Source organism: Trichechus manatus, unplaced genomic scaffold (assembly GCF_000243295.1).
Source record: "Trichechus manatus latirostris isolate Lorelei unplaced genomic scaffold, TriManLat1.0 scaffold00044, whole genome shotgun sequence".
Taxonomy (NCBI): Eukaryota; Metazoa; Chordata; class Mammalia; order Sirenia; family Trichechidae; genus Trichechus; species Trichechus manatus.
In genome coordinates this window covers 4,795,211-4,818,991 of record NW_004443980.1, presented here as the reverse complement: position 1 = coordinate 4,818,991, position 23,781 = coordinate 4,795,211, and the positions used below count along the sequence as shown (strand labels likewise).

Genomic DNA, 23,781 nt, shown 5'->3' with positions numbered 1-23,781 from the left:
GGATTTTATTTTAAAGTCTGTTTTGTCAGAGATTAATATTGCCACTCCTGCTCTTTTTTGAGTGTTGTTTGCTTGATATATTTTTTTCCATCCTTCGAGTTTTAGTTTGTTTCTGTCGTTAAGGTGTTTCTCTTGTAGGCAGCATATAGACGGATCCTGTTTTTTTATCCAGTCTGCCCCTCGCTATCTTTTTATTGGTGCGTTTAGTCCATTTATATTCAGCGTAATTATTGATAGGTATGAGTTTAGTGCCGTCATTTTGATGTTTTTTTTTTTGGTGTTTTACTCACAGTTTCTTTGTTCCACTTAATTTTCTGTGCTGAGTCATTTTTCTTTAGGTATTTTCTTTTTGTTGTTGTTGATTTTGTGTTGGCTGAGTCTTTATATTTTTCTAGTTTTTCATTTTCACTTGTAGGATTGTTAGCTTCCTTTGTGGTTACCTTAATATTTACCCCTATTTTTCTAAGTTTATGCCAGTTTTTTGTTTCGTTATATCGCCTCGACTTCCTCTCTATATGCAAAATCTATGTCTACGTTTTTTAAGTCCCTCTTTGTTGTTTTAATGTTGTCATCTTTTACATATTGACATCTGTTTCCCTATTTTCTGTGTTTTAGCTTTGATTTATTTTTGTGACTTCCTTATCTGGGTTGATATCTGATTGCTCTGTCCTGTGTTCTCGTCTTGGGCTGTTATCTGATATTACTGATTTTCTAACTGAAGGACTCCCTTTAGTATTTCTTGTAATTTTGCTTTGGTTTTTGCAAATTCCCTAAACTTCTGTTTATCTGGAAATGTCCTAAGTTCACCATCATATTTGAGAGACAGTTTTGCTGGATATGTAATTCTTGGCTGGCAGTTTTTTTCCTTCAAGGCTTTATGTATGTCATCCCATCTTGCCTGCATAGTTTCTGCTGAGTAGTCCAAGCTTAGTCTTATTGACTCTCTTTGATAGATAACTTTTCGTTTATCCCTAGCCACTCTTAAAATTTTCTCTGTCTTTGGTTTTGGCAAGTTTGATTATAATATGTCTTGGTGACTTTCTTTTGGGATCTACCTTATGTGGGGTTTTTGAGCATCTTGGATAGATATCTTGTCATCTTTCATGATATCTGTGAAGTTTTCTGCCAACAAATCTTCAACAATTCTCTGTATATTTTCTGTTATCCCCCCCTGTTCTGGTACTTCCGTCACTCATAGGTTATTCCTCTTGATAGAGTCCCACATAATGCTTAGAGTTTCTGCATTTTTTTAATCCTTTTATCGATTTTTCCTCAAATAAGTTGGTGTCAAGTGCTTTTTCTTCAGTCTCACTAATTCTGACTTCCATTGCCTCACTTCTGCTCCTCTGACTTTCTATTGTCTAATTCTGAAATTTGATAGTTAATCTTCTGGATTTCTGATTGCTGTCTCTATGGATTCTTGCAGCGTGTTAAATTTGTCATTATGCTCTTCTCTTATCTTTTTAATTTCTTGTATTGCATGTTTTACGTTTTGCTTAATTTCCTTCCTAATTTCTTGATGAGTTCTATATATTAATCTTTTGTATTCTGCCTCGGGTAATTCCAAGAAATTTTCCTCCTCTGGAAAATTTCTAGATTCTTTATTTTGGGAGCTTGCTGAAGCTGTCATGGATTGCCTCTTTATGTGATTTGATATTGACTGTTGTCTCCGAGCCATCAAAAAGTTACTATATTTATTTATTTTATGTTTGCTTATTGTGTCCTAGCTTCTTGTTTTGTTTTGTTATGCCCAAATTGGCTGCTCGTATGAGCTGGTTTGATTATCGGCACCTTTGATGCTCTAATGTCCTGTCACCAGGTTGTTAGATCTGTTCGTAGGTATTTGAGCTCAGGAGTCTGCCCACTCCCCCTTTATGAATTCGCCCCAGGTGCCCAAGTAGATAGCCACCAAGTGTGTGGTGTAGGCTCTCACTTACAGTCCTAGACAGGCATGGGTGATTGGTGTGGGCAGAAGCATCTGGCTGCAGCAGGTGGACACACACTGAGCAAGGCAGGGGGCTGATGTCCACCCCTGAGTTCCAGGAGAAGGCGTGTCCCTGTTCCTTAGATCACGTAGGTGGGTGGGTTTTGCAGCCGGACTGTGAGCACCTAATGCTGTTTGCTGTAAGGACTGGGGGGCACCTCTTATTCATGGGCCCCTATCGCAGGTGGCTAGGTGGCATGGGTCGAGTCACAAGTCCTCAGGCCCCTGATGTGGGTTGGTGAAGACCCTGCTTAATGGGCAGAGCAATGTCAAATGTCAAGAACCTGCCACTTCACAGCTGAAACATTTGAAGTTAGAGTTCCAATATATACCCTGTTGTACTGTGGTAGTGAGGGCCTACGTTGTTGAAATGGGCCCACACAAGTCTGTCCAGGGGGAAGGGCACTCCATGTCCATGGTTCCCTTATGCCTATGCCTAGGCAAAGGAGCTGTGCCTACTCTGGGTTCTTGGCTTAGGGGAGCTGGCAATTTATTTTCCCATTTGTTAATTTTTTCTCTCTCCAAAGTCGGGAGAATGGCTCACGGTGTGTGACAGATCCTACTTCTGTCTCAGGGGACTCGGCAGTTGCTGAAGCCAGTCGGGGACCGAGTGCAGAGCAGTGAGTGCGGAGGTAGATTGTAGAGAGGCTTTTCCCTAGTGGGGGTGTTTTTGATCCACGCAGTAGGCCGTACGCAATTACTTATCTTTCGCTGATGAGGGCTGCTTCTCACTGGTTCTGCATGGCCTAGTAGATTCCCTGGCGCTGCTAGATTGTCATATATAAATGATTCTGTTTTTTCTTGTCCTTGCTGTAAGAGGGTCCCCCAGAAGCGTCTCACTACTCCGCCATCTTGGTTCCACCTCCCAAGAATATTATTGAAGCATTATTAGTGATAGCCAAAAACTGGAAACTACCGAAATTTCCATGAGTAGTTGAATGGGTAAAGAAATTGAGGTATATTCATTTTATAGAATAGAAACCCGAAACCTGTTGCTGTCAAATTGATTCCGACTTATAGCAACCCAAAAGTATAGGGTAGAACTGCCCTGTAGGGTTTCCAAGGGTGTAATCTTTGTGGAAGCAGACTGCCACTTCTTTCTCCCACAGAGTGCCTGGTGGGTTCAAACTACTTGCCTTTTATTGAGCAGCCGAGTGCTTAACCACGGCGCTACCAGGGCTGCATATTATGGAATATTATTCAGTAAATATTATTCTACAGGTATTGGTAACATGGATGAATCTCACAAACATAATGTTGAGCAAAAGAAGCCAGACATAGAAAATTCATACTGTATGATTCATATAAATAGAATTCAAAAACAGACAAAATTAACCTTTGATTTGGGGAGGAAGGAAGGAGGGTACAGTTTAAGTGGAAAAGGCTACTTCTTGGGAAGTAGCACAAGAGAAGAGTCTTCTGGTAAAATTCTGTTTCTTGACTTGGGGGCTTTGTTCACTTTATGTTTTTATCAACCCATACAGTAATGATTTGTGTGCTTTTTCCATGTGTTGTTGGCCTTCAAGAAAAATTTTCTTAAATTTTTAAATAGTTCAAATAAAGCAAGAATGCCTCTTTATACCTCTTGTCCACCAATCCCTTTCTCAGAAGAAGAATCACTGCTATCAGTTTGGTATATATGTGTTCAGGTCTTTTTTCTATGATATATATGTATATATGTTTGGAATTACATGATTTTTTTTCTTTTTGTTGCTAGAGTTTTTGTTTTTTGTTTTTTTTTTCATTTGACAAAGAAATAAAGTCATATAATTAAAAAATATTTAAACAGTACAAAAAGTTTATAGTGAAATGTAAACCCTTCTTTCTGGGCTGAACCCTGTTTAGAATTTCTTGTATATTTTGCTATGATGTGTGTGTATGTGTGTGCATGTTTGTCCTATTAGCAAAATGTTCTGTTTTTGTTTTGTTTTTAAAGATCACACAAAGGAAGAAAAATCACACAAATGCAGCATTGTAGAAAACTGAATCATGAACATTGTATCTGGTAGTAAGAAGGTACACAGCAATATTTTGAACATATAATCTGCATAATTTATTAACAAAAGAGGGATGTTATAAAAGTTGTAAAAACAAAACTCAACCTCTTTGTAGAAACATTAATAGAATTTGTGGCAAAAAAAAAAAGAAATCCTGCTTTATATTAATCTCATGTAAGAACACCCAAAAAATTATGGGGAAAATTTTCTTTGTAAGAAGGCTTCTTTTTGTAGAAAATTATAATCAGATTCATTTCATAAAATTTTCACGTCTCTCTAGGTAATTTCTCCCTCGCTTTTCTTAGTGCTGCTTACAAGTTATTGCTTCTTTATTTCCTCTCTTCATCCCAAACTGTATTTTTTAAAAGTCAACAATTTCTACAGGGTTCTAAGGCTCAGGAACTGACTACCTACAGAGTATTCTAACTGTAGAATATCAAACAGTTAATCTTGTAGAACACCAATGCTTTTTAGACCAAGTATTCATTAAAATTCCTTGACCATTATGTTTCATTTCTTTAAGATGTTATTTAGACTAAGATGACTGTCTCTTAAGAGTTTTTTAAAAAAAAAAAATACTTTTTTTTAATTGTTGTAATTAAATGAAGTTTACGTTTCAAGTTAGTCTCCCATACAGAATTCTTTTTTTTTAACATACATTGTTATGAGACCCCAACCGCTCACCCCATTCTGCGACAGCACACTTCTCCCCTTCGCCCCCTACTCCCCATGAACATCCAACCAGCTCCCAGCTCTCTCTGCCCTCCCCCTCACCCCCGGACAGAAGCCACCCCCCTGGTCTCCTATATCCACTTGTCTAAGAGGCACACTCCTTACAAGCATCACTCTTATGTCCTGCAGTTCAGCCCAATCCCTGTCCGAAGAGTTGGCCTTGGAAACCGTCCCAGTTCTAGGGTGACGGAGAGACCAGGGGCCATGCTTTCTGGGGTGCCCCCAGTCCCAGTCAGACCATCAAGTCCAGTCTTCTCACTAGAATTTGAGTTCTGCATCCCATCGTTCCACCGCTCCGTCAGGGACCCTCTGTTGTGTTCCCTGTCAGGACCCCTCTGTTGTGTTCCCTGTCAGGACGTTCATTGGTGGTAGCCGGGCACCATCTAGTTCTTCCAGTCTCGGGCTGATGAAGTCTCTGGTTTATGTGGCCCATTCTGTCTCTTGGGCCAATACTTTCCTTGTGGCTTTGGTGTTCTTCGTTCTCCTTTACTCTAAGTGGTTGGGACCAATTGATGTATCTTTGATGGCTGCTTGCAAGCTTTTAAGACCCCAGACGCCACTCACCAAAGTAGGATGCAGAACATTTTCTTGATAAGCTTTGTTATGCCAGTTGACCTAGATATCCCCTGAAAGCATGGTCCCCAGACCCCGCATCCCTGCTACTCTGTCTCTCAAAGTATTTCGTTGTATTCAGGAAACTTGTTAGCTTTGGTTTAGTCCACTTGTGCTGGCTTCCCCTGTAGTGTGTGCTGTCCTTCCCTTCACCTAAGATCATTCTTATCTACTATCTAGTTAGTGAATAACCCTCACCCTCCCTCCCCACCCCCGTAACCATCAAAGAATGTTTTCTTCTGTGTTTAAACCTTTTCTTGAGTTCTTATAATAGTGGTCTTATACAGTATTTGTCCTTCTGTGCCTGACTAAATTCACTCAGCATAATAAGTTCTAGCTTCCACCAAGTTATACGATGTTTCACAGCTTCATCATTGTTCTTTATCATTGTGTAATATTCCACTGTGTGGATATACCATAGTTTGTTTATCCGTTCGTCCATCAGTGGGCACTTAGGTTGCTTCCATCTTTTGGCTGTTGTGAACAGTGCTGCAGTGAACATGGGTGTGCATATATCTATTCGTGTGATGGCTCTTGTTTCTCTAGGATATATTCCAAGGAGTGGGATAGCTGGATCGTATGTATGGTACTTCTATTTCTAGCCTTTTAAGGAAGCGCCAAATCGATTTCCAGAGTGGTTGTACCATTTTACATTCCCACCAACAGTGTATAAGTGTTCTAGTCTCTCCACAACCTCTCCAGCATTTGTTATTTTGTGTTTTATGGATTAATGCTAGCCTTGTTGGGGTGAGATGATATCTCATTGTAGTTTTGATCTGCATTTCTCTGATGGCTAATGATCGTGAGCATTTCTTCATGTGTCTGTTAGCTGCCTGAATATCTTCTTTGGTGAAGTGCCTGGTCATATCCTTTGCCCATTTTTTATTTGGGTTATTTGTCTTTTTGCTGTTGAGGCTTTGGAGTATCTTGTAGCTTTTAGAGATTAAACGCTGATTGGATTTGTCATAGCCAAAACATTTTTTCCCAGTTTGTAGGTTGTCTTTTCACTCTTTTGGTGAAATCTTTGGATGAGCATAAGTGTTTGATTTTTAGGAGCTCCCATTTATCTCGTCTCTCTTCTGGTGCTTGTGCATTGTAACTTATGGTTCGTATTGTGTTTATGCCATGTATTAAGGCTCCTAGCATTGTCCCTATTTTTTCTTCCATGATCTTTATCATTTTTTATTTTATATTTAAGTCTTTGATCCATTTTGAGTTAGTTTTTGTGCATGGTGTGAAATATGGGTCTTGTTTCAGTTTTTTGCATATAGATATCCAATTATGCCAGCACCATTTGTTAAAGAGACTGTCTTTTCCCCGATTAGTGGACAAAAAATACTTGTTTTATTAAATATTACAAAATATTTAAGATTTTAATATATATAGTTTTCCATACTAGCTTGAATTACGTGAAAATATTTCATTACCCACTTTTCAGATGAAATAGTTTATCAGTAAAACACCTAAAACAATTTGCCAATTTTTTTCTTGAACATGAGAAGATGTATACTGTAAAGATGTACAAATGAAATGTTATTGGTCGCAGTTATTCCATAAAATAGTGTTTTATTGTTTTGTGCCAAACATAAAATTTAACTCTAGTTTATTTACATTCTTTCTTTGGAACTTTTTATTTTCTCTTGATAATTTAGGAAGGTTTTTTGTTGTTGTTGTTGTTCATTTTTTTAATAGAATGCCTTAAAATTTCCACTCAATTTGTAAGTTTGATTTTATTATCTCTTAGGATAAGAACAAACAAAACATTTTGCACGTGGAAAGTGCTCAAATATGTATGAAGTTTATTTTTTATCAGATCAGCATAACTGAGTTTTTATCGTAAAGAGTTAATTTTTAAAAATACGTGCTTATACAACAGACCAAGGAGGAGAGTCAGAAATAGGAGGAGGAAGTGTGGCTAATTGCCTCCATGAGCAACTGCCTTCTTTGCCATGAGACCAGAAGAACTGGATGGTGCCCAGCTACCATTACTGAACATTTTGATCAGATTCTATAGAGGAATCCTGATCAAAAAGGGGAAAATACAGAACAGAGTTTCAAATTTTTTTGGGCTCCAGATGTTCTGGAGACTGGTTGAACCCTCGAAACTATTGCCCTGAGATAATCTTTACTCCTTAAAACTTAAACCAAAAATATCCCTGAAGTCTTCCCAAAATCAAACAATAGTTAGTAAAAAATGACTTGAGCATTGTGCTCTTTTACAATCTGTCTGTGTGGGATCAAATTGACAACAGCAACTCAAAAGATTATATAGGAAACTTAAGGGGCAGTGAGTTTATGTTAATGGGGGAAGAACAGCTTCAAAAAGGAGAGTGAGATTGGTTGCATAACTCAAAGAATGTAATCATTGTCACTGAATTGTACTGGTAGAAACTGTTGAATTGGTAATGTTTTTCTATGTATATTCTCAACAACAACAAAATAAAATTTTTTAAAAATATGCTTATAAAAAGTGTGCTAAAATAAGCACCTTGGTTTTTAGATCTATACCTAGTGTTGTGAGGCTTTTTGTATCTGAGAAAAATTAATGGATAACTGGAATTCTTAAAAACTATTTAATTTTCTCGTGGAGCATCATAGAAAGTAGCATTGTATAGGTGTTTAAGAGGAACAAACTCTAATGGGAAAGAGGGAGCTGGTTTAGTGTTTAAATTCTAACCTTTCCAGAAGTGTCTATGAATGAGGAATTTAACAGACAGCTATTTTATTTGCCAGGCAAAGCTACAGAGCAGTTGGGTTAAGAAAAATTTGGGCCATGAGATCTACGATTGAGGGTTTGGATTAGAATTCAGGGCCACAAAATTGTTTTCACAAAGGTGTGAGCTGCTATTTGGGAGTTTCAGGAATCTCACCCCTAAGATTTAGTGAATGTTTAATACCTTGGTGTATAATCTTTCAGATTTTTAATGCCTATGCTTAAACGTTTACAACTTTTTGAACTTAAAAATGTGAGCACTTTTTAAATTTCTTGTATCTGATATTTGATTATTAGTGAAAATTTTTCTCCTTCAGTTAAACCAAACACAGCTTCCAGTGAGATAAATTGTGACCCAGCTAGTATTAGGTAAATGCTAATCTCAGAAACCAACATTTAGAATTTACTTTCGATGGTGATGAAAGGGAGAAGCACCTTACTTTCCTTTGCTCTACTGTTTTGGTTTGCCTCTGGTTTCCTCAGGACAAAAAGGCTCTAAATTTTTTTTTTTTTAACTTTTTTTTATTGTACTTTAGATAAAGGTTTACAGAACAAATAGTTTCTCATTAAAGAGTCAGTACACATATTGTTTTATGACATTGGTTAACAACCCCATGACATGTTAGCACTCTCCCTTCTCAAACTTGGAAGACCTTTTTTTTGGTGAAAATATACATAGCCCAAGATACACCATTTCAGAAATTTCTACATGTACAATTCAGTGACATCGATTACATTCTTCCAGTTGTACTGCTGTTCTCACTATCCTTTTCCAAATTATTCCATCACCATTATCTTCAACTCACTGGCCCCTAGGCTTCCCATCAAACCTTTTGAGTTGCTGTTGTCAATTTGATCTCACATAGATAATTCTTTTTTTTTTTTGTACTTTAGATGAAGGTTTACAGAACAAATAGTTTCTCATTAAACAGTACACATATTGCCCTATGACAATGGTTAACAACTCCACGACATGTCAACACTGTCCCTTCTCAGTCTTGGATTCCCTATCACCAGCTTTCCTGTCCCCTCCTACCTTCTGGTCCTTGTCCCTGGACTGCTGTACCTCATTAGTCCTGTTTTGTTTTATGGGGCTGTCCAATCCCCGGCTGAACAGTGAACCTCTGGAGTGACTTCACCACTGAACTAAAAGGGTGTCCGGGGGCCATACTCTTGGGGTTTCTCCAATCTCTGTCAGGCCAGTAAATCTGGTCTTTTTTTTTGTGTTAGAATTTTGTTCTACATCCTTCTCCAGCTCTGTCCAGAAGCCTCTGTTGTGATCCCGGTTAGAGCAGTCAGTGTTGGTAGCGGGGCACCATCTAGCTGTACTGGACTCAGTCTGGTGGAGGTCTTGGTAGCATGATCCATTAGTACTTTGGACTAATCTTTTCCTCGTATCTTGTTTCCTTCATTCTCCCTTGCTCCCGAAGAGGGGAGACCAGTGGAGTATCTTAGATGGCTGCTCACAGGCTTTTAAGACCCCAGACGCTACTCACCAGGGGAGAATGTAGAGCATTGTCTTTATAAACTGTGTTATGCCAGTTGAGCTAGATGTTCCCTGAAACCATGGTCCCCATAGCCCTCTGCCCAGCAGTTCAGTCCCTTACTGAGTTTGGATGTGTCTATGGAGCTTCCATGACCTTTCCTTGTTCTGAATATTTTTGAGACAATTTTCAATCAAGCATCCAACCAAAGAGCTTGATATGTATGAGAGCTTATTTCATATCAACAAAAAGATGAGAATCTCAAAAGCACAAATCAGGGTCTCTGAAGTGGTTGACTTATACCAAATTTCTGAAGTAAAAAATCTGTAACAGATGAAAAATATCTTTTTATAATTATTCCTGCAGTATGCTTTGAACCAAGTTTTATTCTATGCATGTAGTAATGTGTTTATCTAATTTAGAAATCGATTACTTTTTGTTGTTGTTGGGTGCCATTGACTCAATTCTGACTCATAGTGACCCCATGTAGCAGAGTAGAACTGCCCCATAGGGTTTTCTTGGCTGTAATCTTTACAGAAGCACATTGCCAGGTCCTTCTCCTGCAGAGTCACTGGGTGGGTTCGAATCACCAATCTTTTGGTTAGCAGCCGACCGCCTAACTGTTTCGCTACTAGGGTTTCTTTGATTGCTTCAAATAGACTTTGTTTTCGAAAGTAAATGTAGATGTTGTGGGTGTATACAGATGTATATCTGTGTTGGAATCCTAACCCCTATATGTGTGGAAAGGGGTACTGGTGTGCAGTGGTTAAAGTGCTAGGCTGCAAACCAGAAGATTGGAGGTTTGAACCCATAGGTGCTCCGTGGGAGAAAGATGTGACAGTCTGCCTCCATAAAGGTTATGGCCTTGGAAACCCTATGGGGCAGTTCTACTCTGAATTGACTTGACAGCAGCGAGTTTGGTGGGTTTTTTTGGTATACCTGTGGATGCAATGTAATGTAATCATTTTCTGTGTTCTGTTAATGAAGTTATACTAGTGTAGAGTGTGTCCTAAACCTAATCACTTGTGCATTATAAAAAGAGCAGATTAGACACACAGAAGTGAGTACATACTGGGGAAGACACATGCCATGTGAGGATTGCAAAGAACCAAGGAAAGTCCAAGCCTTCTAACAAGAAAAGAATCAACAGAGCTGAGACCCTGATACGGACTTTTAGCCTCCAGAACTGTGAGAAAATAGATTTCTGTTCTTTAAAGCCACCCACTTGTATTTCTGTTACAGTAACACTAGGAAAATAAGACAGATGTCAATAAAAAAATCCAAAATGACACTAGAAAAATGTTATATTCCACATAGAATAGGACTTGCTCTCTGATCATTGTGCACATTTTATCCATTAAAAGCTCCATTTTCAGGTGATATCACCAGGAATGGTAGAGTAAGAAACTCTGAAAATCTGCTCCTCTATGAAAGCAGTGAGAACACAGGCAAAAATTGTCAAAATCAACTTTCTCAGAACTCTAGAGCATATATATTTTCAAAGAAAGCTACTGAATCTTGGTATGGACAGTGAGCTTTGTGCCATTTTAATTTGCCCTGTTTTCGTTTCCCTCTCTCCAGCTTCATGGTAGCCTTGAAAACCAGCAGCATTGAAATTGTGGATGGCAGTGGTGAAAACTTGCAGCTTGGTACCCACTGGAGGAGACAGGATAGGTTTGGGGCTCCACAGAAGCCCCATCTCCAGATAATTGTCATTATCTACAATGTCTGGCACTTCCCTGGAAATCTCCACTCACAGAGCTTGTTGTCATTTGATGTGACTCAGAGCTCCCTTACTGCAAACAGCTGGGGATTTTGTTGAAAACCATCATTGACAGTTGTTTAACCTCTGCAGTAAGAAAGGGGTAGAGTAGATAAACCTCACCTTTGTTGCCAGCTGCATGGTAAAGATCAACATGAATCAAATCCCCAAAATGTGGAGATCAATCCAGTCTTCATCTTCACACTTCTTCATCCTCGTTGTAAGCCATCCAAGTGATGCTCTGTCTCCCACCCTACCTACTCAGAATGGGGTCACAAGTTAGACACTTCAGACCATCTACCCATGTAGCCCTTCTGACCCTAGCCACCCAGAGCTGGGTCAGCACTCACAAGTTAAATGGACACCATCCTTCAGACTGCCAGATAGGCAGACATGAGCCCCTGCTGGCTGTCATTGCACCATAGGTTCGATAATTCACTGGAATGACTCACAGAATCTGACAGAGTATACCAGACTTTGAACCACAGATTTATTACAACCAAAAACGGTACAAACGAAGAGACACAGGGTGAAGTCTGGAAGGGTTCCCAACACAGAGCTTCCAAGTCCCCAGGAACACGCAACTCTCCCAAGAACAGATGTTTTCACCAATCAGGAAGCTCATTTGAGCCTTAGGGTTCAGGGCTCTTAACGGCCTCTTGATACCAGCCCCAAGTGGTGCCTCTTGTTCTGGTCAGCCCCCACTCATTAGCCTCAGGTGTGGTCCAGCTCTCAGGACCCCAGAACAAAGGCCAAATTCCCTTTTATACTTCACAACATCACAGCTGTCTGAGGCAGTGATAACAGTTGGGGCAGAAAAGAAGCTGACCAAAAACCGTAGAAGGAAAAGCAGGGGAATGAAATGTCTATAACCAAAAAAAGCCCACTGACTGTCGAGTTGATTCCAACTCACAGAGTCCCTGTAGGACAGAGTAGAACTGCTCCATAGAGTTTACAAGAAGCAGCTGGTAAATTCGAACTGTTGAACTTTTGGTTAGCAGGGGAATGCTTAACCACTGTGCTACCAGGGCTCCTGAAATGTCTATAGAAGGTTTTAAAAGGCTCTGATATGTTCCTGGGAATGTAGAAGACCACACACATGTGGTCTTATGCACATCCCCAAAAGAGACCTGAGAAGGTCCTGATCTCTTACCTCTGGCTGACCATGAGACTATGCACAAGCAGGATTGAAGGCAAAGGTAAAGTTGTAAACTGCCTGTCAGAACCCTGAAGGTATACTTGAGTGTGCACAGACAGCCCCCTTGCAGAGGCTGGGGAACTTAATAGTTCAAGACATTTAAAGAAATCTCTGTCTAGTCATTAGCTGACCATTAAACTATCCCAGGAGATACTTCAGGAGACCTGAAGACAGAAAGTCAATTAGTGGTTGCCAGGGTTTAAGAGAGAGGAGAATGGAGAGTGACTGCTAATGGGTATGAGTTCCTTTTTGGAATGATGAAAAGTTCTAGAATTAGATGGTAGTGATGGTTGTACAACTTTATGTATACTAAAAACCACTGAACTGTACACTTTAAAAGGATAAATTTTATGGTATAAGAATTATATCTTAATAAAAAATAGTTAATCATTTGGAGTTTTATATATGTCTGTGTAATTTAAATGTGATTATTCATAATTCAGAATTAAATTATTGTTATGTGACTAAGTATTAGCAATCTTTCTTTGATAAATGGAGGTTAACTTTGTGGAATTGGTTCCACAATTAAAGCAGTTACTAGGGTAATATTTTTAGGTGTAGGATGTTAAATTATTTGCACACTGACACTGCCTACTTTCATACATGTGTATCTACATATAGTATACATAAACTGTAAATATACTGAGGTATTCCAGGATCAGAGAATAAAAATAAGTAAAACAAATTTAAAAGGGGCTTTAAAATAGAATATAGTTGGAAGCAGTGTCCTCTTAAATTCTAACCATTGACTGATGTTAGATGATCCAGAAGCAGATGCTGCTGCAGCTCTTTGTTGATTTAGTTGCTATGGTGACATGATGCATTCATGTACAGCAGCAAGCTTACTGTACATTGGCTAACTTGATAGAAAGCAAGGTTTGAAGTAGATATTGATGAGTATACTGATAATTGATTGTACCTTTACCATCCTTGCTCTAAATGTGTTTTCACCATATATCTATAAAATGACATAAAGTAAGATGCAACCCAGAATGGACTTTGTAAAGGTTGACTTGTTAGAATAAGGTCGATCTGAGGTCCAGCTTGCCAGTGAAGATTACCTCAGTATTTAGTAAATGGAACAAATTGGAACATCTGGAACAGAAACTGTTGAATCTTAACATTAACCTTTGTAGGTGTGGTAGCAGCAGTTGAATGAGAAAATTAGGAGGATGCGAGCAACAGTAAGTACAGCGCTAAGGTTTGGAACTGGCTTTAGTAAATAATCATGTTTATGACTTAGCACTTCAACCATATTTCATAATTTATATTTAAAGCTTATGTACTAATGTGATAGAGAGTAAGATCACGATACTTTAAAAAAAAAATACAGGCACTTATAGGGAACAAAAGCTACAAATTTGCCAGTTTTAGAGTAAACTTAAAAATATACTGACCTATTTCCCTAGAGTAGTTTTATTAAATCTATAGTTATCTGTATTTTGAGAAAATAACATGTTTTAAACAAAAACAGAAGAATCTTAACAACTTCATAGTTATTACTATTAGAACATTAATGCTTTAAATATGTAAATTTTTTAAATGAAGTTATTTTAGCCTATAGTTTATTGCTAAGATAATTATATTTTAGCATTTTGCCGTGAAGTTAAAATTTGTGGAGCCTTTGTAACTGCTGTTTTACTAGTTTATTTAAAGTCTTTATGACTTGAGTGTACACACAGATCTCTGTACATATGCACATGTGCATATATTGTATGTTTGCATATATGGGATATTACCTTTTTTTTATTGTTGTAGTTTAAATGAAGTTTATATTTCAAGTTAGTCTCCCATACAAAAATTTATACATACATTATTATGTGACCCTAATTGCTCTCCCCGTACTGTGACAGCACACTCCTCCTTTCCACCTTTGATTCCCCATGTCCATTCAACCAACTCCTAACCCTCTCTGCCTTCTCATCTCACCTCTGGACAGAAGCTGCCTGTTTATTCTCTTGTGTCTACTGGAGCTAAGAGGCACATTCTTCACAAGTATCATTTTATGTCCCACAGTCCAGTCCAAGCCCTGTCTGAAGAGTTGGCCTTGGAAATTGTTTTAGTTCTGGGCTGATAGAGAATCCGAAGGCCATGCTTTCCGGGGTTCCTCTAGTCTCAGACCATTAAGTCTGGACTCCTTACTAGAATTTGAGTTCTGCAGCCCACCTTTCGCCTGCTTCATCCAGGACTCTCTGTTGTGTTTCCTGTCAGGGTGGTCATTGGTGGTAGCCAGGCACCATCTAATTCTTCTCGTCTCAGGCTGATGAAGTCTCTGGTTTATGTGGCCCTTTCTGTCTCTTGGGCTACTACTTTCCCTGTGTCTTTGGTGTGCTTCATTCTCCTTTACTCCAGGTGGCTGGGACTAATTGATGCATCTTAGATGGCCACTTGCAAGCTTTTAAGACCCCAGATGTCGCTCACAGAAGGGGGTATTACCTTTTTTATCCACCATTGTCTGGAGATGAAGTATTCCACATAGTCTAGATGATGAATTAGGATTCTCTTTGTAGTGGGTTTGAGAGACATATTTTTTCAGGGCCTCTATATCAGACACCATGCTAGGGTTTTATATACAGTGTTTCCCTAATCCTCCAAAAACACTGTTGTGTAAATTGTTAATTTCCATTTTAGGAAAGAAGACACTAATTTCACAGAGTTTAAATAATTTGCCTAAAACTGCAAATCTATTAAGTTAATAGAGTAGAATTTTGATTATAGAATTATCTGTCTCCAACTCCATTTTTTCGTTGTCACAATGCTTTGTTTTCTATGAAAACAATTATGAAGGCAAATGAACTTAAACAGAAAAAAAGTTTCTAAATATTTTCTATTTATTACATATTATACTTTTTACTCTTCTATCTCAGCATTTGTTGTAATTGGCTGTAATTGTCTCCATTACTGATTGATCCCCCAACTCCTCAAACAATGCCTAGCATATAGTAGCTACTTATTAATTATTTGTTGAATAAATGAATTAAATTGGTGGATGGTTGACAGATCTCAGTTGTTTGTCTATATGCCGGCACCAAATATACATTCTTTACTTAAGTTTGCAAATTATTCTTATTCATAAGACTAAAAAATAAAACCTCAAGTTCATTAGTTTTATAATTGTTCTTTCCTTTTATTTGTAAACATTAATCTCCTTTTGGACTTAAACTGAAATATATCAGCCAGCCCATCTACACATTGACAGGATCTAGCTAAGTACACCACCACTCGTCTCTCAGTTTGCTGTACTGTGGTGGCTTACGTATTGCTGTGATGCTGGAAGGTATATTACTGGTAATTCAAATACCAGCAGGGTCACCCATGGTGGAAAGGTTTCAGTGGAGCTTCCAGACCAAGACAGACTAGGAAGAAAGACCTGGCGATCTACTTCATAAAAAATTGACAATGAAAACCTTATGAATAGCAGCAAAACATTGTCTGAGATAGTACTAGAAGATGATCCCCTCAGGTTTAAAGACATTCAAAATTCTACTGAGGAAGACCTGCCTCCTCAAAGTAGAGTTGACTTTAATGATGTGGATGGAGTAAAGCTTTTGGGACTTTCATTTACTGATGTGGCACAACTCAAAATGAGAAGAAATAGCTACAAGCATCCATTAATAGAATATAGAATGTACGAAGTATGAATCTAGGAAAATTAGAAGTTGTCAGAAATGAAATGGAATATATAGAGATTGATATCCTAGGCATTAGTGAGCTGAAATGGACTGACATTGGCTGTTTTGAATTGGACAGTTACATGGTGTACTATGCCAGGAATGACAAATTGAAGAGGAATGGTGTCAACATTCATTATCAAAAAGAACATTTCAAGTTCTGTCCTGAAGTACAACGCTGTAAGTGATAGAATAATAACCATGCACCTAAAAGGAAGACAAGTTAATAGACTTCCGTTCAAATTTACGCACAACCACTAATGCCAAAGATGAAGAAATTGAAGATTTTTACCAACTTCTGCAGTCTGAAATTGATCGAACATGCAATCAGAATGCATTGATAATTACTGGTGATTGGAATGCAACAGTTGGAAACAGAGAAGAAGGATTTGTAGGTGGAAAATATGGCCTTGGTGATAGAAATGATGCCAGAGATCGCATGATAGAATTTTGAAAGACTAACAAATTCCTCATTGCAAATACTTTTCTTCAACAACATAAATGGTGACTGTACTCGTGGACATTTCCAGATGGAATACACAGGAATCAAATTGACTACATCTGTGGAAAGAGACGATGGAAAAGCTCAATATCATCAGTTACAGCAGGGCCAGAGGCTGACTTCAGAACCCTCAGTTGCTCATATGCACGTTCAGGTTGAAGCTGAAGAAAATTACAGCAAGTCCACAAGAGCTAAAGTATTACCTTGAGTATATCTCACCCTGAATTTAGAGACCATCTCAAGAATAGATTTGATATATTGAACACTAATGACCCAAGACCAGACGAGTTGTGGAATGACATCAAGAACATCATACATGAAGAAAGCAAAAGGTCATTAAAAAGACAGGGAAGAAAGAAAAGACAAAAATGGATGTCAGAAGAGACTCTGAAACTTGCTGTTGAGTGTCGAGTAGCTAAAGTGAATGGAGGAAATATGAGGTAAAAGAGCTGAACAGAAGATTTCAAAGGGCAGCTCAAGGAGACAGAGTAAAGTATTATAATGAAATGTGCAAAGACTGGAGTTAGAAGACCAGAAGAGAAGAACACACTAGGCATTTCTCAGGCTGAAAGAACTGAAGAAAAATTCAAGCCTCGAGTTGCAATATTGAAGAATTCTACGGTCAAACTATTGAATGATGCAGGAAGCATCAAAAGAAGATAGAAGGAATACACAGAGTCACTATACCAAAAAGAATTGGTTGACGTTCAACCATTTCAGGAGGTAGCATATGATCAATAACTTACAGGACTGAGGAAGAAGCTGCACTGGAGGCACTGGGAAAAAACAAGTCTCCAGGAGTTGACAGAGTACCAATTGAGATGTTTGTTTCAACAAATGGATACAGCGTTGGAGGTGCTCACTCGTCTGTGCCAAGAAATTTGGTAGATAGCTACCTGCCCAACCAGCTGGAAAAGATCTATATTTGTGCCTATTCCAACAGAATGTGGAAGTTATCGAACAATATTAATAGCATATGCAAATAAAATTTTGCTGAAGATCATTCAAAAGTGGTTACAGTAGTATGTCTCCCGGGAACTGCCAGAAATTCAAGCTGGGTTCAGAAGATGACATGGAATGGGTGATATCATTGCTGATGTCGGATGGATCTTGGTTGAAAGCAGAGACTACTAGAAAGATGTTTGCTTGAGTTTTATTGATTATACAAAGACGTTTGACTGCGTGGATCATAACAGTTTATGGATAACATTGCAAAGAATGGAAATTCCAGAACACTTAATTGTGCTCTTAAAGAACTTACACATAATAGACCAGGTGGCAGTTGTTCAAACAGGGTGAGGGAACACTGCATGGTTTAAAGTCAGGAAAGGTGTCAGGGTTGTATCATTTCATCATACTTATTCAATCTGTATGCTAAGCAGATAATCCTAGAAGCTGGACTACATGAAGAAGTACGTGACATCAGGATTAGAGAAAAACTCATTAACAGCCTGCGCTATGCGGATGACACAACCTTGCTTAGCAGAAAGCAAAGAGGACTTTAAGCACTTACTGATGAAGATCAAAGACTACAGCCTTCAGTATGGATTATGCCTTGTCATGGATTGAATTGTGTCCCCCCCAAAATAACTGTCAACTTGGCTATGTCATGATTTCCCAGTATTGTATGATTGTCTACCGTTTTATCATCTGATGTGATTTCCCTATGTGTTGTGAATGCTATCGCTATAATGTAATAAGATGGATTAGTGGCAGTTACACTGATGAGGTCTACAAGATTAGGTAGTGTCTTAAGGCAGTCTCTTTTGAGATACAAAAAAGAGAAGCAAGCAGAGAGACATGAAAGCAGTGCCGGGAGCAGAGTGCATCCTTTGGACCTGAGGTTCCTGCACAGAGAAGCTCCCAGACCAAGGGAAGATTGATGACATGGACTTTCCTCCAGAGCCAACAGAGAAAGCATTCCCTTGGAGCTGATGCCCTTAATTTGGACTTGTAGCCTACTGGACTGTGAGAGAATAAACTTCTCTTTGTTAAAGCCATCCACTTGTGTTATTTCTCTTATAGCAGCAGTAGATAACTAAGAGACGCCTCAGCATAAAGAAAACAAAAATCCTCACAGCTGAGCTAATAAGCAACATCGTGATAAACAGATGTTTCATTTTCCTTGTATCCACAGTCAGTGCTCATGGAAGCAGCAGTCAGGAAATCAAAGAACGTATTGCATTGGGCAAATCTGCTGCAAAAGACCTCCTTAAAGTGTTAAAAAGCAAAGATGTCCCTTTAAGGACTAAGGTGTGCCGGAGCCAAGCCCATGGTATTTTCAGTTGCCTCATTTGCATGAAAAACCTGGACAATGAATAAGGAAGACCAAAGAAGAATTGATGACTTTGAATTATGATGTTAGAGAAGAATATTGAATATACTGTGGACTTCCAGAAGAACAAACAAACATGTCTTGGAAGAGGTACAGCCAGAATGCTCCTTTGAAGCAAAGATGGCGAGGCTTCAACTTACATACTTTGGACGTGTTATCAGGAGGGACCAGTCCTTGGAAAAGGACAGCATGTTTGGTAAAGTAGAGGGTCAGCAAAAAAGAGGAAGACCCTCAACAAGATGGATTGACACAGTGGCTGCAGCAGTGGTCTCAAGCATAACAACAACTGTGAGGGTGATGCAGAACTGGGCAGTGTTTTGTTCTGTTGGACATAGGGTTGCTATTTGTTGGAAATGACTCAGCAGCACCTAACAATATAACAACATCAAGCCAAGTGCAGATAAGGTTTGAGTCAAAGCTTTTTTGAAGAAGTCAATTTAACAACACATTAAATATAATTCTGATTTGTTTGTGAATTGATAGTATATTTGAATGAAATTAGTTGCCCAATTTAATTTCTCAGGAAACTCAGAAAATGAGTTCACATTTGTACATAATAAGGTTGTTGTTTTTGTTATTTGCCATAGAGTTGGTTTCCTGCATTTTAACAAGGTAATTGGATAAAGTAATAAAGTAATTGGAAATACAGTGTTGGAGCTTGAGGCGTCTAGTGCTACACTGTCTAACAGTAGCCAGTAACCGTTTGTGCCTCTCTAAACTGAAAATTACAAACTCACTTCCTCATTCTCAGTATCCACATGTAGTTAGAGACTACCATGTCAGACAGTGCAAGTATATAGAACATTTCCATCATCAAAGAAATTTCTTTTGGACCGTGCTAGTCTAGAAACCAGAGGGAAAGAATTAGGAGTTATTTAGCAGTAGACACTAGTGAATTCATCAAACATTTATTCAACCTCTGTTTTTGTCAATGCCCCTGCAAAATGCCTCTAGCCCCTGCAACTATAAAAATAGATTGAAGTCTTTGCTTATGAAGGGCTTATGTTGTAGTGGATATGACAGTGTGTAAGAAACTGAATACAGTTATGTGCTAATAGAAGTATGTACAAAGTACTGTGGGCCCTAGAGTGGGGATAATTTAACTCTGCTTTAGGGTGTCAGAATTTTAAAGGATGGACAGAATTTCCTGAAGAAGAAATTTTTTGTTTACAGGCTGAGTTCTTAGTTGTATACCAGAGAATGAGAAGCCCTATTCAACATAGGAGATTGTCAGTTAGCAGGACTCAAATCACATCAAAAGTCAGGCTAAAGAAGAGTGTATACGTCACAGACCAGGAAGTAAAGGCGAATCTGTTGACCACTGGAAACCTAGATTGAAAAGAATAGAGCACACCCTATAGAGTGCAGTTCTACTCTACATTTGGGGTTGCCATGAGTTGTAATCAGCTCTGTGGCAACTGGTTTGTGTTTTTTGTTTGTTTGTTTTTGATTCTAAGCACTTCACCTATATTCACTCATTTAATCATGACAACATCCCTGTGAATATTAAATGAAAGGCCTTCAACCATGAGTTGGGGAACTACATTGCTAAAAGTATATCATTATCAATTATTCCAGGCTACAAGTCCCAAAGAATTTTCCTTTATTATAATGCTTATCCTCATTAAATGGGCACCCTGGAGCAAGCAGCAAGTAGTAGGTGAGTAGTAGTTGGATAAGGAAGTGGAGGGGAGGAGGATTAGGCATTCCAGGCAGATTTTCTTTTTTAATGTAATTTGGCATAGGTCAGAGAATTTGTAACTCTTGGAAAACGTTTTCTTTTAAATTCTGGGTTGATTTTCTCGCTCTGCTAAAACCTCTGTTGAGTTTCAAAAGTAGAAATGTGAGGTACTTACTTTGTTCTCAAACCTAATGTCACAGTGAAGAATGCAAATTGTATGACCTTTGGGGTGGAGAGGAGAAATTAATTAACATATATCTGCAAAATTAACACCATCTCTAAACGTTTTTCTCTAGTTTTTTCAATAATTTAGTTTTATATTTTTCCAAAATATAGGTGAACATTTAAAAGAATTAATATATCATTAAGTATCTTATAATTAGGTACATATTAAATATCCCTCAGAGAAACTTTTTAAATTGTTAAGAGTTTTGTAGAAAGAAACTTTAAAAATTCCTAAATTCAAAAGGTTGAAGTTTTGTTAATGACTTTTTCCCCTAGTTTTTCTGTTAGAGATTTAAAATGTTAGCGCTAACTATATCTTTCACCGAATCCTTTAGGACTTAGAGCAGTGATACTTTTTGGAGCAATTAAATAACAGCGTGGTTTTTCTGGTGACCATCTTAGCAACTTATGAGTAATTACATTCAAAAGACTATTGTTTCCCTAGGAGCCAGGTTAAGGGAAAAATGCCAGTCTCCTCACTGTTAGGAGAGAGACCTAAATATGTTTACAGTATTTTGAAAAAGTCCTAGAGTGATTCTAAGACGTGTTCCCTTCATCTGATGGACATCTTCTTATAAGATATACGTTAATGGTGCTGTGTGGAAGATGTAAGGATTTTTTTTTTTTCTTTTCTCATTCTCGTTGTAACATGTAAGGAGTTAGACTGATGGCAATTAAATAAAATTGAAACAGGGGACCAAGGAATTGTGTATTATCTTTGGAATACAAAATAAGCAAGGTTAAAGTTTAGCAACAATTAGTAGAAGCTGCAAATTAAATAGTAAAGTATTATTTATACCTAGGTGTTTATTGTGTTCAGTCAGTGAACAAATGCATGCAAATGTCGTTAATAAATGATTATGCCTTGACATTTGAATAAAGCTTATTTGTATCATTGATTAACTAACTCTTGGCACTTTTTTTTAGTAGTTCAGATTCCAGGGTGTATCCTAGTTCTGTACTTCTGATTATAAATGTTCATTTGTATTTGCCTCACTTTAAGTGGTTAGTTGATGTAAGCTGAGTTTTAAGTTAAATGCTCTGGAAGAGTTTACTGTAAAAGGGAACCTTTTGTTGAATGACTGTAGAATGAACTGACTTTTGAATACCAGTAATTGTTACTTTACTCTGTAAGAAAAGAAAGCTGGATTGGATTAATTATATCTCAGGTCTCCTTCAGCTCTAACTTTTCCAGAGCTTTATGTGCTGTTTGTTTAGAGATGTTCCTGTATCAAACTTGCTGACCTCTGGTATCTGTGCTCCCTTGTGCTTCTTTTTTCCCCCCTTATTCCAGTGATATCTTTTTGCTGTCATGATTTTTTGAAACTTGTTTTCTTCCCCTAGTAAATAATTCTATGCTTGATCCTCTTCAATTTTATATCTTCTTTTCCTTAACTCCTCCAAGGCATTATAAATATCTTTTTTTTTGTTAAGGAATTTAGTGAGTGTCTTAGTTACCCAGTGTCTTCAAACATTTAAAACTTTTTAAACATCTTAAACGTTCTTATTTTCTTTTATCAAATAATTTTCTTTCTTGATTTTTTTTGGGGTCAAATCTTATTGCTTATTTTGTCTGCTTATTGATTTATAATGGGCTAATTCTTAATGTTTTATGTTTTGGACATGTGTATTTATTGTCTCAAGTCTTCACCAGTGGGAATTCTCAGTAGCCTGCTTTAAGGGTGTGTCTCTCCAAGGACATTTGTATTTGCTTTTGGTGGCGTAAGGCTTAAGAGCTACGGCTGCTAACCAAAAGGTCGGCAGTTTAAATCCACCAGGTGTTCCTTGGAAACCATATAGGGCAGTTCTACTCTGTCCTATAGGGTTTCTCTGAGACGGAACTGACTCGACGGTACCAGGTTTTTGTTTTTGTTTTTTTGGTAGATATTCAGGCTTTATTAGCCAGAAACTAACTTGGGGTTAGTTTTTTAGCTTGGGAATTCCTAGACTATGTGGGTAATACAGATTTAATCCTTAGACCCATTTTGAAGGTAGGTCAGTGATCCTGTATTCTTCGGAGAGTCTTTTGCCGAGGCCAAGACACAGAGACTTCCTTATCTCCTAATGCTGAGCGTAGATACTTTCTAATCTACTCTTTCACTGAATGTGTACTCTTCAGGGGAGCTAGCTTTACAGAGAACATCTTAGTAGTGTAAACTCACCACCTTGTTTGGGACCATAGGGTTTATCTCCTATTTCTTAATGGCTTTTGAAACCCACATTCTTCAGTTACCAAAGCCATCAGTGTCCCTGTTATGACAGATAAACTCTCAGCTTCTTCTTGCTGTTCTGATTTTTCTTTCTTCTTTTTTCTTAGCCCTTAATTTCTCACAAGCTGATCTATAATTTTAAAAATTTTTCTATCTTATACCTTGCATTTTTTGTAGTGGTGAGATTTTCTTTTTTATTGTACTTTAGGTGAAGGTTTACAGAACAAATATTTTCTCATTAAACAGTCAGTACACATATTGTTTTATGACATTGGTTTACAACCCCTTTTCGACCTTGGAGGAACTTTTTTTTTTCTTTTTTTTTTTTTTTTTGGTGAAAATATGCACAGCCAAAGATACACCGTTTCAAAAATTTCTACAGGTACAATTCAGTGACGTCAGTTACGTTCTTCCAGTTGTGCTGCTATTCTCACTTTAGATGAAAGTTTACAGAACAAAATACTTTCTCTTTAAACAGTTAGTACACATATTGCCCTAAGACAGTGGTTAAGAACCGCACTACATGTCAACACTGTCCTTACTCAACCTTGGGTTCCCTATCACCAGCTTTTCTGTCCCCTTCTGCCTTCTAGTCCTTGTCTCTGGACTGCTGTGCCTTGTTAGTCCCGTTTTGTTTTATGGGGCTGTCCAATCCCCGGCTGAACAGTGAACCTC

The 23,781-nt window shown here is 38.1% G+C and overlaps 1 protein-coding gene across 5 annotated transcripts in view; it reads left to right on the top strand.

Moving 5' to 3' along the window:
• The window catches only part of FNDC3A (fibronectin type III domain containing 3A), a 256,528-nt gene that overhangs the window by 73,529 nt on the left and 159,218 nt on the right, over window positions 1-23,781 (top strand). The window contains exon 1 of one of the 5 annotated variants that reach the window (XM_023731560.1): window positions 13,655-13,666. The exons of the other annotated variants lie outside the window; for them this stretch is intronic. Coding sequence (XP_023587328.1) covers window positions 13,655-13,666 — 12 coding nt within the window. Of the gene's footprint in view, window positions 1-13,654; window positions 13,667-23,781 lie in introns of those variants that run through there. 5 annotated transcript variants of the gene reach the window in all.